Here is a 16,081-nt window from a genome sequence, read left to right as displayed (position 1 = left end):
AAGAGTTTTGTAACAATGCCCTTCTAGACATTTTGCTTAGGTAAGTTTTTAGGACAAGCATAATTGTACTATTCGTTATATAGTATAGTTATGTTTTCAATGTAAATTGAAAATTAAATCACAATTTTGAGGTCCTAAGAGTCAGTCCTTGAGGTTATAAGAGTCCATTTCTAGAAAACTTAGTTTTCCATTCTATTGGTTTCACATTGTCTGAATCAGTTATCCCAAATTTTGAAATGCTGGGGTTTTAATATTAGTATAAAAAATCAGTAGTACTTGGCCTCATCCTTGTTTTAGCATCTATTCTATAGAACATAGTCATCTGGGTTTCTTTTTGGGTTCTAAGGCTTTTAAAATACCTTTGTGAATCTAAGTCCTAACATACAATTAAAGTGTAAACCACATTAGCTACTGCATTCTAAAAATGAAGATCTAGGGTAGGCATGGTACATATGGGAGGAGTCTAGGCTGTAATTTGAGAAGAGGACATGTTAAAATACAGATTTGTCTAGTCAACGTTAGCCCTTCTGAATGTTAGAAATTTAGATAACACCGTAATGACAACTATTAAACCTTTATCTAAACCAGCAATCAGCAATATATTGATAACATTGTAGTGTTTCAGTTCTAAGTACACCTTAGCAGGGCTTCTCAAGTGCTGCTCTTACTACAGGTTTGCAATATCCATGATACTGTACACCATTCCAGAGAGCTCAGCCCTGCTTCCCTGTGCATCCACGTCCTTCCTCTTCTTTCTTCATTGCACTGCAACCTGCCTTGGCTGCTCTGCTCCAGGAGTTCTGCTCCTGGAGGTGTACCTTGCTCCCTTTCTCCTCTCTGGCCACAGATACTGTTCCCTGACCCAGCAAAGTACAGAGCATGGTGCTAAATTTGTATGTCAAAGGAAAATTTGGGGGCAGGAGGGTGGGTTGATGTGTGTTTTCTTGTTAGACCATCAGGATGGATAAATCTAGCATTGGTTATTCTAAGAATTTGCAGATATTTTCAGATCTAATTTCCTATTCCATTTCTCATAGGTCTCTGCATGGGGTGGTTATGTTTTTATCATCAACCTTATTCCACTGCATGTGTTTGTTCTGTTGCTGATGCAGAGATACAGCAGGAGAGTCTACATTGGTAAGTTTTGTTCATTGAACAATCGTTCTCAAATGCTTAATCATGAGATATGAAATTAGTTATACTGATGTGTTTTATATCAAGTGGGAATTAAGTAATTGCCTATCAGGATGTATTTTATTAATTGATTACTGATTATAGTCAGTTATGCTCTACAACATGGAAATAAGGAGCTAAAACATGCCCATACTTTCAAAATTTCATATAGGTAGCTGCTAATTAATTTTCTCCATTCTAGTGCACTAAAAAAACCCAATTGGATGGTTTGATATTTGTAGAATAATTTAAAAATTCTTTTTATATATTATGTGTGTATCTGTAATAACATAGCATATTTTTGTCTTTTCCTAGTACGCAAAACAATGGTTATTTTTAAAAAGTTTTGCAGCAGAAATTATGCAGACATATAGTATCTATTGTGACATACATGAGAAAAGACATGGGGAATTTTAAGCAGCCACATATGTTTTATATAACCTAGTTTAAAAAGTAGCTTAAGAGTCTGTCCACTCCACATGAATCCTTAACATTTTATTGGGTTAACGGGTCAGCCTTCCTTCCAGTTTCAGGAATATGCAAATAGCTGTCTTAGGAGATTAACTTTTAAATCGACTTGCCTGACATTTAAATACTCTGTAAACCATTTTCACAAGAGACTTTACCAGTTAAATCAGTTGGCCATGGTGTAGGTGTGTGAGTGAAATAAATAGTAAAGCAATTGTATATTCAAAGATTTGTAAGTTAGCTAGAATATTTTTGAGTCCCTAAAGTGAAACTTTTACAATAGATAGAACATACTATGAGCTGATGTGTAATATTAGAGAATGTTTCATATTTGTAAATATATTCCTGTTACTCATTTAGTAATTTTACCTTTGTATTTTAATAAGCTTTTTTAGTGCCTGCTAGAGAAATAATTATATTTACATATATATTTGAACCATTATATGCTATAGTAATTACTCAATTTACTCAAGTTCAGTTTTGTATTTTTGTTACCAAAACTATAAATATAGTTTTCATGATTCTTTGTTAAACTATTTATGTAATTTAGAAACAGAAATTCTTTAAATAAAAAATAAAAGAAAAAGCTCTAATCCATCTTTAACTGTCAATGTTAATATTACTTAACTTCTTCATTAACTACTTCATAACTTAAGGAGAAAGTAATTTATCTTGTTTTGCTTTTAAAATTGTTTTACTGAATATCTTCATTTTCCAATTTCTGAGTTAGGCAAGAGAAAATGAAATCTATTAATTATAAAATCCTGAAGCAATATGGTAACCAGATGCAATAAAGAATAACTACTCTTTTTCAGCTTTCAAGGAACTAATCTTTGAACTCATTTGGGGAAAACAGTACTGCAGGTTTACGTGAATTAAAGATTTTGGCAGACGTTTGCTTTGCAAATAGGTACAGTGCTTTGAGATGTTTATAGCCTTTCAGCTGTAAGGGAGATGTACTTCAGCAGAGTTGTTGGAATGAAAATATGATTGCTGCTCTGCTGTTTCAGTGCAACTGCTGGCTGAATTTAGGCTTTCATGGGAAGCCTTACACACAGAGAAGTCTGTACATCTCATGTTAGTATGTGATTTCTAGGTTTAACAGGATGTTTTTGTAAAACAGGTAAGAATGTTCAAGCACTTCTGAGAGGAAATTCAAGTGTGCCTCACTTTCAAACTATTCAGATAGGGAGAAGAGTTTTCAAAAGCTCATGGAAATAGGGAGAGTAAATATATTTTTGGAGTTTCTGTGATACACAATGGCTTGTGTGCCTGCAGCAGCCTCATAATTGTCAAAAAACTACCAGTGTGCAGCTAAAACTTTTGTAAATGATTGTCAGCTGAAATTAACTAGAAAAATCTGCAACCATTTTACTATTACCAAGAATTACTCTCTAGATCAATTGCTTAATTTTATTTTAAACTAGCATGAGACCACCTTTTATAATAGTTGAATGTTTAACATAATAACATAAATGTAGAGAACAACATTGGCAGCACCAGGTTTTTAAATATAGTGATGGTTTCCTGGTATGTAATTTTCACACGGCTGTTCATACACCGAAGAAAAGGTTAATGGAACATGACCTGATATGTCTGGCAGTGTAATTAAGAATCATTTAATGAGTAAAAATTTCCCAGAAAGTGAACGTTTTGCCAATTTTAAAATATTTTATGACTTGCAGGCAGATGAATTTACCAGCCAGATAGCTTCTGACTCACTTGGCATCGATGGAGATATATGCTACCTACATTTGAAGGCTTAAGCTGTGCTTTTTTTTTTTTTTTCTCTTAACAGTTATCAGTATCTTTCATTCAGATCTTAGTAGTTTAGTAATGAAGAACAAGTGCTTACAATTCCAGTGTATTGGCAGCACTTACAGTAGCACTTGAGATACAGGAACTATTGATACTATTTTATATTATGGTACATGTAGTTTCTCTTGTCGTTTGTCATATGTTTAAAAAATAAATGGGTTTACATGTGAAAAGGTACCAATGTAGATTTAAGTCATGCTTGCACACTTGAGAGACTTCGTAATTTTCAATTCAATTTGATTTTTTCTGTACATTTTTTTAAAGTTCTGTATACTTTTTAGAATATTTAATAACAAACTTATGGATCTTCCAGAATGTAAAACTTATTTTCAATAATTTCTTGTTCTATGTCTTGGATTTTATAATTTAAATAGTGAACAGGCATATACTTATATCAACTACTACGCTATTCAAAAATTACAGATGATGAGTGTTTATTTCTGGTAATTATAATGCGTTAAGTGAAAGTATGTGGTCGTGCATTTGATCATACTCTCTGGTGAAGTTTTTCAGTAGGTTCTTCCTGTGCAGTGTACGGCAGATAAAATTGTTTGTCAAATGAGTTTATCCACAGTAGGTCAAAATGTTTTTGTTCTTGGCCTAGTCAGAGTTACAACCATGAGTGGTTAACCAAATTAACTACTGTTTCTGCAAAGACTGTGCAAAACAGTAGATTGTACAGAAACAAGGAAAGTTTGTGATGGTATATCACCTTGATGTATCTATGTTCCTAGAAGAATTGTGTTGCTGTGTAAACTGCCAGCTTTTTTTCAACACCAGGCAGACATAAGTGATGGCTGTTTGAAGGAGTTGGAAGTACGGGATGGGAGAGGGGTGGGGAACTGGGCATAAAAAGCATTACAGTTGCAGGACTAGGCTTAAAAATTATTATTTACAACGGTCTGGTCTAATGAAAGTGAAATACAGATTTATGCCAATCATTGCAATTCCACAGGATGGCAGTGTTGTAACACTTTCATAGTACAGTAAATGATTTATGTTGTATTGAATTTTTCAAAAATTTAGCTTCCTTCAGCAAAAACGTATTTCAGCGATGTAAGAGGGTATAGATGGGTAGCTAGGCCCAGGAGTGCAATACAGGTGCTTGAAAGAATACACCATAGAAGACAGCAAATGTTTGGAATTACCATCACAGTCACTTCTGTGACTTCTGGAAGGCGTGCAGTACCCTGGGAGCATAATTCTTCCATGAGCTATGGCGCTATGGAAATGGTATCACTGGTAAATGATGCACGCCCCAAGCCTGTTGTCATGGAGTTTAGCAAAGGATTGTGTGAGAACAGGGATCTCTTAATAAGGTCAAGGCTATAACAAAGACAGTGGTTTATGATTTGTAGAAGCGTTTCAACATCTGGGAGGTGGATTATTGCTGTTTGCCACTGAAGGAGCAAAATTTCATTTGGACTTTTTAAGTTGGCTGCTTACTTCAAATGTAATCAGACTCATGGCTGTTCAGAGTTTGTATTTTTCTCTTCCCTTCCCTTCTCTTCTTCAGCTTGGAATACCGAGGACCAAAACCCTTTCAAAATAAAGTGTATGAATCTTAGTGCATATATAATATTAGTATTAATAACATGAATGATGATTATTATTGATTATGTTTTGGCATCTACTTTCTGGTGGGTTAAGGGTCCCCGCAGCTGATACAGATCCATTAATAAATATTGAATTCTATTGCTTTTTGGTTTCTTGGCACGCTTCTGCTCTTGTGTTTAAAAAAACAAGCATACCTCTTTGCATTTTCTAAATAGATAGAGGACTCTTAAATGTTTTGCTTCTTTGAAGTGTGGTCCCTTCGATTTCTCCTCATATAGAAAGCTGCTTTTGTCAGTTGTTATGTGAGAGCTCTTCTCCCACCCATGACCCTGAAAACAAAATGGGAAAACTGTTTCTAGGCTAGAACATCTGAGGTAGATGGATTATCTCCCTAGGAAGAGAAAAAGCAATACAATTAGGAACCACAATATTTTGCTACTTCCTCTAAAACTGGATGCAATAGGCAGGTTTATCGAGTCAAAAGAGGAAAAAGTAGTTAGGATAGCTGAAATATTTAGAATTATATGGTTCTGTTTCAGTGTAATAGAAACTGGTGGAAGGATGAACCTTACTAGAGAACCAGTGCTTTTTGAAATGTGTGTATTCGTTTTCTTCACACTTTTCTCTTCCTCCCCTCTTCACTCTCTTTTTTTTTCCTAGCATATAGTACTTTCTACATTGTGGGGTTAATATTATCGATGCAGATACCTTTTGTGGGATTTCAGCCAATTAGAACAAGTGAACACATGGCCGCTGCAGGTAAGAAAGTTAAATGTCTGCTTCCAAAGAGCACTTAGTACAAAAAACCTCCAACTCTTGCAGCTTTCTTTCCTTGTATATAGAAAGTACACAAACAAAACAAATTGCTTAAAGAGTTACAATTTAGCATCTGTAGCGAAGTTTCCTTTCCAGTTGACATGTTATCCTTCTTTGTGTGAGCTAATGGAGTTAAATGCCTCTGTAACATTGGATTGGTAATGCATTGTGACAAGCACTTATTTTATACGTTGATAACGTCTAATGTTTTGCAATATAATGTCATTTCAAGCATTGTACAATTGAAATAGTCCTTACTGATAAATATAGTTTTCATTGAGCACTTTGGTTTTAGAGTTGATAGTATTCTATAATTTTTCAAAGAAGGTTGAATAAAAATGACTTAAATTACTAATGAGAAGGCTGATTTTTAAATAACTGATAAGGTGTGAACCTCATGAGGTTCAAGAAGGCCAAGGGCAAGGTCCTGCACCTGGGTTGGGTCAATCCTCGGTATCAGTGCAGGCTGGGGAATGAAGGGATTGAGAGCAGCCCTGTGGAGAAGGACTTGAGGGGTGTGACCCCCAAGAGAACCCTATGCCCACTTGAGGGAGGTGATCCTGCCACTCTGCTCTGCTCTGGTGAGACCTCACCTGCAGTGTCCACCTCTGGAGTCCTCACCACAATAAGGACAAGAACCTGTTGGATAGGGCCCAGAGGAAGGCCACAAAAATGATCAGAGGAATGGAGCACCTCTGCTATGAGGACAGGCTGAGAGTTGAGGTAGTTCAGCCTGGAGAAGGGAAGTCTCTGGGAATACCTTATTGCAGCCTTTCAGTACTTAAAGGAAGCTTATAAGAAAGATGTGGACAGCCTTTTCAGCAAGGCCTTTTGTGACAAGACAAGGGGTAATGGTTTTAAACTAAAAGAAAGGATAGATAGAAGGAACAAATTTTTTACAATGAGGGAGGTGAGGCACTGGCAAAGGTTGCCCAGAGAGGTGGTAGATGCCCCATCACTGAAAACATTCAAGGTCAGGTTGATTGGGGGTCTGGGCAACCTGATCTAGTTGAAGATGTCCCTGCTCACTGCAGGGGGTTGGATTAGATGACCTTTGAAGGTCCCTTCCAAACCAAAGCATTCTATGATTCTATGATTTCGATTTTCTTTGATTCTTTTTATTTCTTTAAAATAAGTTGATTTTTTCAATAGTTGTTAATCGTCAGACATCTTGATTTCTTGACAGCAATAACCTCTGCTAAGATTGATAGGTTTACGTTTAACTACATACACTGTTTGTGTGATAGTTTAGTTTGTTTGGTTCCACAGTGGTTTGGCTGCTTTTTTTTGTGTATAGCCACTTACCAAAATATATTTGGACAGCAGTTGGAATATCATATACCTTGAGATTTTTTTTTCAACAATCTCAATATAATGGAAAGAGCAAAGATTATTAAACCACTTTTTGCACCTGAAGAATTTTACATTTATTTAGTGAATAGTTTGTGTCTTTATCTAGGTGTTCAGAACTATTGAATTTCAACATTGTGGATCTCAAATTTATTGTTAAATTGAAGAAGGACCAGAAACTTAAGTTCTATTTTCTTTTTCTGCCATCCACCAGTGAATTTTCACTTTTGAATCTACTAATCATTGGATTGATCTAATTATACACATTGAAATTAGTAACAACAGAAAAATTGTGTCCAAGTTCAGGTTTAATGTTGAGCTCTGAACAGCCTTTTTGAGGGTGTGGGGTGCTTACCCAGTGAATTCTGGTAATATTGTTTGTAGCACTTTTTTTCTTTCATGAGATCCCCCTCTTTTGTTCAGTAGCTTAATTTCTGTATATTTCTCTATGGTTACTTTGCGTGTTGCCTGGGGACTGTGTCTTAATTTTCCACCAGGTGTAGGTATGTTAACCTGTGGTTTTGTCATAATCAATGCCATCTAGTTTTCAGGTGATTCTCTGCCTTCAATTAAATTTGGGACAAAAGAGGCAAGGGTTATTGGAGCTCTTAATGTATATATGAGCAAAGATTAACTTGGAGAGTATTTTCTCTCACTGTAAGTTTGTCGTTATAAGGAAGTATCATCCCTGTTAAGTCTTGAAGGCTATTTGCCAGAAAGTGATTTTAAACTGTTTTTCAAATGTAAGGATGTACCTTAAATTTATTTTTCTAAATCAAATATAGCCAAGGTTTGCCAGTTGCTTTAACAGCTGTTACTGCTTTTGAGTATTTAAACAAAAACTCCCCTCTTTCTTCAGGTGTTTTTGCATTGCTGCAGGCATATGCATTTTTGCAATATCTGAGAGACAGATTAACAAAGCAAGAATTTCAGACATTGTTCTTCTTGGGAGTCTCACTAGCTGCTGGTATTGTATTCCTGAGTGTCATCTATTTGACATACACAGGTAAATACGAAAATAGTTTACTAGCTTTTTAGGAGGTAAAATATATGATCAACATTTGGTTTAGTCTATAGTAGTTGTTTGGCAATGTCACTGACTGTGTTACTCTATATCCGTGTGTAGGAGTTCACTATGCTTTCAGTGCTGCAAGATAAAAAAAAAACAACTTTGCAGCATCATTCCAATATTTCAGGTTTATCCGCAGTAGGTAAGAAGTAAGACTGTATAAAGAACATAACTATAGCCAAAGCATATTATGAAGATATGTATAGCTAATCTATTCTAAATAGCATTGATAGGTCAAGGTCAGATTGCTTGCATTGTGAAATACTTGAACCTGATTTCTCTGACTGGATTTAATGTGTAAGTTCTACTTTACTTCTGTGGTTCAGCCTCCAATCTTCAAGGCAGTTCTACCCAGTATCACAAGAACAAACATGTCTTTGCTTCATTGCTAACCCAGTACCTCACTGCCATCTTCTGATTCCATTATGTACTTCTTGGTGATCTAATACCGTACTTCCTTCCCCTGATGAAGAAGAAGCAACCTTAGTTTCCTAGCTAAATAATATTTGTTACCCATGCAAAAATTGACTACTGCTTGGTTTAAATTGCATGATCTTAATACTATACTCAAATACAGTCCTGTTTGTCAGAGTTTTATTCTGGAAAAAAATACTTTCCCCACACATTAGTTGTTTTTATTTTAACTGACTTCTTTTTTGTACTTCTTTTTAGAGTGTTACTGGCATAATTTTTTTTATCGGTTGTTTTAACATTTTTGACTGTTTAATAGTTTTATTTTTGTTAATTGTGATACCATTATTCCAAAAGAATACTTAGCATCTCTGTTTAAAGTCGAAATTTTTGAATTGGCGTATCAAAACACAATTTGGCTTCTAATTTCAATGTGCAGCAAAATATGAATTCTGTTGCAGTTCTTAGGAAGTGTTGATTTCAACTTCTAAAATCCATGATCAGTATCACTACTTCACCACACTGAACAAACCTCATTCCCTCAGCTTCTGATATGCTGTGTGATTCAGGCTCCTGTCCATCTCATGGCACTCTCTGACCCCTCTCTATTTCCTTACTAATCCTCTTGCAAAAGGTGCCCACATCTGGTTCCTATATCCCAGGTACTGCACCTGGAAGAAGGGCTTTGATGTTCTGGACTGAAGTCCTGCCTGCCCTAAAGCATGTCAGCCACTCTTCAATTTTAACGCGGTTTACTGTTTGGCCGCTGGGATATTCCTACTTCTTACTAACCACCAGCTGCACCCCAGCCTACTGACTACTACTTGAGCTTGTCAGGACAGCCAATTTTCAACCTGTTTGTCCAGCCCATTCTTCTTCAGCTTATAAAAGAGATATAAGGAAATCGGTTCAAAAAGCATTTAGTAATGTATTTCAGAAGGCTGTGCCTTCGGGGAGTCAGTTTACTAGCGTGTAGTTCCCTGCATATTCCTTCCTGCCTTTCCTAGAGGTTTAGCATTAGCCATTTTCCAGGTACCAGGAGCCTCCTTTACCATCCTGATGAAGATGGTGAGGTAGTTACCACGTTGACCAACCCATTCAACATGCCTAGTTGAATGCCATCTAATCTTATGTTTTGGATATGTGCAGAGAAGACAGTAACTGATATTTCCCCATCTGCTGGCAGTTGCTTCTGGTGGTTTGGAAGCAAGCTTTGCATCTTAATACTAAAGGGAAAAATGCATCTTGTCGTAGAACATTAACCACAATATTTATATGTCTAAACTAGATATTAAACTAAAACCTTCAGTCAGATTATACTTACTTTAAATATCAGATAGAAGGAGGACTTACTATGTCCTGCACAAAGACATGGGTAATAAATAAAAAGGATTTAACTTTCTCTGATTTCAGCTTGTCTGTATCTGTCTTCAGAGGGAGCTGAAACAGTTTGAAGGGAAGTGAAAATCAAATTTAGAAGAATCTTACTAATAACTTTTAATAATAATTTTATCTTCAATCTAATAATGATACTGTTTCTTTTCATCTTATGATATTCAAGTATGTAAAGTCTTTATTTAAAAAGAAAAAAATAAAGATTATCAGCACGTCCAGCAGCAGCTGACCCATGCCACATGTAGGTCCAGTAGTAGAGAAACAACAGGAAACCAGTGTTCTGAGTTATTAGTGTTTTGGCTATAGGTTATTCCCAGAGTTCTTCTTGGGCATTTCAGAAAAATTAAGTACTTTCTTATCAACTATTTCTTTTTCTTATACTTCTTTACAGATTATAGGTTGCTATCTGACATTCTTTGTGAAATATTTTGTTTGTTATTGCATTGCTTTGTCTTTTGGAGGTGTGCATGTCTTGATACTCAACACACTATTCTTGAGAATAATGTGATCCAGTAAGAGAGTGTTCTTCTAAAGCTAGCTTCGTAGGTGATAGACTTTATAGACTGCTCAACACAGTAGGTCTGGTTCAAATATATTGCAAGTTCAATGAAATTCTTTTGGTTTTGTGCTATGATTTGAGGGAGTAGAAAAAATGTTGCATTTAAATACTTAGGCATCAAAAAGATTGGTTTTTCCCCCTTCTGCGTTTCAGGTTATATAGCTCCTTGGAGTGGCAGATTTTATTCATTATGGGACACTGGGTAAGTAAAGATAAAGGATGTAAGGATTTAGATATCAATAGCATTCTACTGAAAATTAATAATCTTTTGCTTTCCTTGTCCTCAAATCCATTTAGTATTGAGAATATAGTGGGCTTTAATCAGTTTTCGAAAGAGCATTTTGTAGTAACTGTTTCATGATCATTACAAGCATTTCACTAATTTGTCTATTAAATTTCTTGCTTGTTTGGAAGTCTTTGAATATGTCATGGTATCTTATTGTATATGAAATGGTAGAGCTTCTCAGCATAAAATAACCAAAAGCCATACCAACACTTCAGGACACATTTAAAAATTACTAAGAGCCTTAAACTTCGACTATTTTCATTGCGCAACATTGCACGAAAACACAAAGATGTTGCTCATATGATCTTGCATGTTACCTGTTGATTATGTTTATATATCTGCTTTGTGTATACAGATGTCTATTCTGAACAATTCTGGTTTATTCATGTGTGTTTTCATGGGTAAAAACCCATGTTAGTTAATCTTTTGTTTTAGTTAACCTTTACAAATCCAACACTGGATTTGTTAGCCAGCCAGGAGAATAGGAATAAAGCTGAAGATATTTTTCTCAAATAAAGGTACTTAAGGTGAAATTCTGTTGGTGGATTTTTTTAAGATTACAAGCAGGGATAAAATAACTTCAAACTTATTGCAGTTAAGGTTTTTTCAGGCTCCAAAGTTCAGCTGATACAGGATTCTGTACCAACACTGTAATAAGTGCAGTAGAATAGATGTCAGTAATGAAGCCTCAGATTTATTTGAAGAACATAGAGATGTTGTTCTTTGTCTATAAATGGTCTATATATTCCCAAGCATTAAACTTTTGAGGGCTTGTCTACATTAGAAAATCATATTATGTTAAAACACACAATGCAGTTTTGAATGAGAACTAGATCTCAGTGAAGAAAAGGACATATGTTTGACATCTCACCACGTGTAACACCCCAGATTAGGCCTGTATGCATAGCTGTCTTTTTAATACAGAACAGTTTTGTCCTTGTCTGCACTGAGTGTTTGACATGTTGTTGAGTTGAGATGTATTTCCAAGTGTAGACAAGGCCTGATTTTTTTCAGCATTTAAAAGAATGTGGGGGCATTAGTAACTGGTCTGGTTACTGTAACTTCCTGTAGTAGGAAAATGAAGGTATTCTGTGTAGAGGATTGTTTTTGAAATACAATGCTGAAAATCTAGGAGACTTACTGGCATGGACGATTATCTCTTCAAAATGTAATGATGGGACTTCCATAGCTGCGTGTTTTCATTTGGGCTAATTTGGCTTCACATTTAGCCATAATAAAACAAACATTCATAATTTTCATTCTTTTAATTAGTATGGAAATAATCCTGTATATTGGTGTTTTAAATAACTCTATGCACCAAATACTTCCTAAATACCTGTAAGACCTGAGGAGTTTTTGGTATAAAAGTTCCATCAGATTTCTGCTGAATAGAGCACTTGCTATTTTAAATTAAATGCTTCTTTTGAAATGAATTTCAGAATTCCTAATGTTTAAAAGTTTTAATAATTTTATCTTTTCAAAATAATTTGAACTCAATTTTTTTTAAAAAAGGTATGCGAAAATTCACATCCCGATCATTGCCTCTGTGTCTGAGCATCAGCCTACAACATGGGTTTCCTTCTTTTTTGATCTGCATATTCTCGTGTGTACTTTCCCAGCAGGGCTGTGGTTCTGTATCAAAAACATCAATGATGAAAGAGTCTTTGGTAAGAGAAAATATTTAAAAATTGTTTTGAAAAATCTTGCCTTCAACATGATTCTATTTTGTTTTTTGTTTGCTCAAAGCTGGTATATGGCTTGTTCTAAAAAAGGTTTAGAAGTGATGTGTTTAAAAATGCTTATTAGAAGTTGCCTGTACCCAGCAGTTTTTAAAACCATTTATAAAAAGTGCAGAGATTGGTGGTGATGGAGGTGGTCCCAAGACGTGGGATTGAAATATTTGTCAATATGGTTCTGTTCTGTGGCTGTAGTTGCATGCTCTTCCACCTGCTGATCTTGCAAACCATGCCCTGGGGTGCAGTACAATTCGGCCAGATGAGCAGCTCAGTGCAAAGGGAAGGTCCCTACCCTAAGCCAGGCTGCAAGGCGACCAACCCTTCCTTGAGTGTCTGGCACGCATCCCATCACAGATGATGATTCAAAATGCCTTTTCTTTCCAGATTTTCTGCTGCTTTAGTGAACTGAAACACTTACTTTGGAGCAAGTGCTAGATTAGGCACAAGTCTAAGTGGAGGTGTGGAGTCTCCCTGTGTCAGTGACAACAAATTGTTTATTTGTGCAAAGCTGTGCTGTGAAAGCAAAGTTTTAAATTATGAATGAGACTTGTAAGGATGTAATTTGAAGTTGGAGCCCATATGGAGGGAGCAGTGAAGATCACTCAGGTCTTGGGCTTTTACAGGGACAAACAGCTCCAGACTAACAGCTGTTTCTTAGAATTACCTGAGAGTTATGTGGGCAGTGGGAACGCTTACTGTGTTAAATCCAGTGGCTCTGGCATATTCTCTGTCCTTTGGCTTACAATGAGTCCTTATCAAGACCAGTGCCTCCTACTGTAGCATCATCCATTTAAGTCAGCATAGAGGCCTATGAGAATGGAGAGCCATACTGCTTCGCTACGAAGTAGAGAATATTTATGTTATGTAATCTGATAAATCAGTGTCCCTTCATGATTTCTGTGGCAATTTTTTTTTTACAAAGGAGTATTGTTAAACTGTGGCAAACAAGGAATAACCCTATTACTTGAACAATAGATGTTCCTTAACCACTGTATACATGTTGATTTGTTTTTTTCCTTTGAAGAAAAGTGTTCTGAATATTCCTTACTATTCTGAAAATCTTGTTTTGTTTGGTGGGGCAGGGGTGTGAAGATAATGCTGTTCAGGAAATTTGTTTCAGAATAGAGCTCTCAATATCAAATTATTTGTCTGTATGGAATTATAATGTAGACAAGCCCCCAATTTGTCCACAGATATCTCTTAACTTTAAATTAAAATTTTATATTTATATTAAATTCTAACACTTCCTTTCGTTTTTTCAGTTTCAATAACTTGTTTGGTTTAGGGCTATTGGACATTTTTTAATCAAATGAAACTACCTATTACTCCAGTAGTATTTTTGGTGTGTGATACTAAATTTCACTAATAATGTACCTTCTGACACATTATTAATGAATGTGAAAATGGGGTTGTGTTTTTGTTAAGAGTTGTCAAGATGAACTTCAAGAAAGGTTTGAGGCTTTAAAAGGGATGAACGTTAATTGAACTGTAAAAAGCAATGAAATGCAAGATGCATACTCAAGTCTTTATCTGTACAGATGCTCAACCCACTTCCAGAAGTAGTTTTATGGAGAGCATGTTATGTGTGCAGTCAGGGTGAGTGCTACTTTCTAAACATCATCAGTAGATTTGTTTCTTTGCAGTTGCTCTATATGCAATCAGTGCCGTTTACTTTGCTGGTGTGATGGTTCGGCTGATGCTCACTTTGACTCCAGTGGTCTGTATGCTGTCTGCAATTGCTTTCTCCAATGTCTTCGAGCGTTATTTGGGTGATGATATGAAGAGGGAAAATCCACCAGTAGAGGATAGCAGTGATGAGGATGACAAAAGGAACCCTGGCAACCTGTATGATAAGGTGAGGGGAGGAAGCAAAAGTTAGAAGTCAGAAAACAGCTTACTTTTACTATTTTATTTCCTTTTGGTCAGAATACTTTAAATGCCACTAGAGGTCTGAATCCCTAGCATTTAGATTTAGAACAAGTATTGATGTTCTCCAGTAAGGTGTAACTTATGTCCTGAAAAAAAATTGGTGTGAGTGTGGAAGTGGTTCCTTCTAGCTTGATCAAAGATGAGCCTTTAACTGAAAGGAATTTGACCCAGTGTTGACCTAGCTTTCTAGAGGAGCGATGGCAGACAGTTGCTTATTTTCCTTAACCATTCTGTGTTATGTTTCCCTCTTGTATTACTTCTAAGACATGGTAAAATTAAATTTTATGAAAAATATTTCTATTCATAAACTTGCATACTCTTTTCATCATGAAGAAAATGCTGTTAGATACTGATCTGTCTCTCAGGCTTTGTTAGGCAGACCCTAACTATGTATGAGCCTTGGGTTTCCCACTTTTCTTCTCCCCTTTTCAACTCTGCCTTATAGAAGGACGTCATCATACTGAGACAAACCAAAGAAGTCACGCATTGACCCTCATGTAATAGTTTTTTCTTCTCAAACCAGTTTTCAAGGAATCATCCATTTTTTAGAAGTTGCTGGATTGTCAAAATATTCTGTGCATACTTAGTTAATTTATGCTACAACTTGGTATAGTAGGTGTAGTAGTATCTTTAGCTTTAAAGTATCCCGTAGCATTTATGAGGTGCATGTGGTGAAGAAAAAGACCTGGGTTCCATTGTCAAGGGTGATGAAAGTTGCCATAACAGATATATTTGTGTTTGTTTAGGCAGGCAAAGTGAGAAAACATGTAGCTGAACAGGAAAAAACAGAAGAAGGACTGGGTCCCAATATCAAAAACATTGTTACTATGCTGATGCTGATGTTGTTGATGATGTTTGCTGTTCACTGTACCTGGGTAACCAGCAATGCATACTCCAGCCCCAGTGTTGTTCTTGCTTCCTATAACCATGATGGGTAAGTAAGGTCTACAGGTCTCAAAATAATTAAGGGCCTTTCTACTTCCTTTGCATTAGCAATTTGCTTTACCTTCTTCTAATCACTTATTATATTAAGGCAGAAGTGTGACCTGAATAATAAATTCTTAATACTCTTAATTTTAAAAAAGATACAGGATTTTCTGAAATATTTAATATAAATGCATAAAAATAATCCTATCCAAAGCCAGTAAAGATACTAGTTTAAAAAAATAAAGTTTTTGAGAAAACTTGTTTATGAGTATATATTTGTCATATCTTCAAAAGCAGTTCCGATTCTGGCCATTCAGCTTTCAGTGGCTTCAAACTTAAAACTGCTGGTGACTGAATCCCTCAAAAATGAGCTGAACATGTACAAACCCCCTTGTTTGTAAGCCCCAATTTATCATGGTGCAGTTTAATTTTTTGCTAGTATTTGTGCCAACGTGAACAAAATGAACTCTGTTTTCCAGCACTCGGAATATCCTAGATGACTTCAGAGAAGCCTACTACTGGCTGAGACAAAACACAGATGAGCATGCCAGAGTGATGTCGTGGTGGGACTATGGTTATCAGATAGC

General features: G+C 35.9%; 1 protein-coding gene across 1 annotated transcript in view; it reads left to right on the top strand.

Moving 5' to 3' along the window:
- STT3B (STT3B, subunit of the oligosaccharyltransferase complex (catalytic)) overlaps window positions 1-16,081 on the top strand; it is a 29,814-nt gene that overhangs the window by 6,200 nt on the left and 7,533 nt on the right. The window contains exons 4-11 of the mRNA XM_010141426.1: window positions 1,038-1,137; window positions 5,677-5,775; window positions 8,042-8,188; window positions 10,770-10,818; window positions 12,415-12,569; window positions 14,282-14,493; window positions 15,314-15,501; window positions 15,974-16,081. Of these exons, the coding sequence (XP_010139728.1) occupies window positions 1,038-1,137; window positions 5,677-5,775; window positions 8,042-8,188; window positions 10,770-10,818; window positions 12,415-12,569; window positions 14,282-14,493; window positions 15,314-15,501; window positions 15,974-16,081 (1,058 nt within the window). The remainder of the gene's footprint in view (window positions 1-1,037; window positions 1,138-5,676; window positions 5,776-8,041; window positions 8,189-10,769; window positions 10,819-12,414; window positions 12,570-14,281; window positions 14,494-15,313; window positions 15,502-15,973) is intronic.

The sequence above is a fragment of the Buceros rhinoceros genome, unplaced genomic scaffold (assembly GCF_000710305.1).
Source record: "Buceros rhinoceros silvestris isolate BGI_N320 unplaced genomic scaffold, ASM71030v1 scaffold6378, whole genome shotgun sequence".
In the NCBI taxonomy this organism is placed as follows: Eukaryota; Metazoa; Chordata; class Aves; order Bucerotiformes; family Bucerotidae; genus Buceros; species Buceros rhinoceros.
Note: the sequence above shows the minus strand (reverse complement) of the source record. Positions and strands in the feature narration are given on the sequence as shown.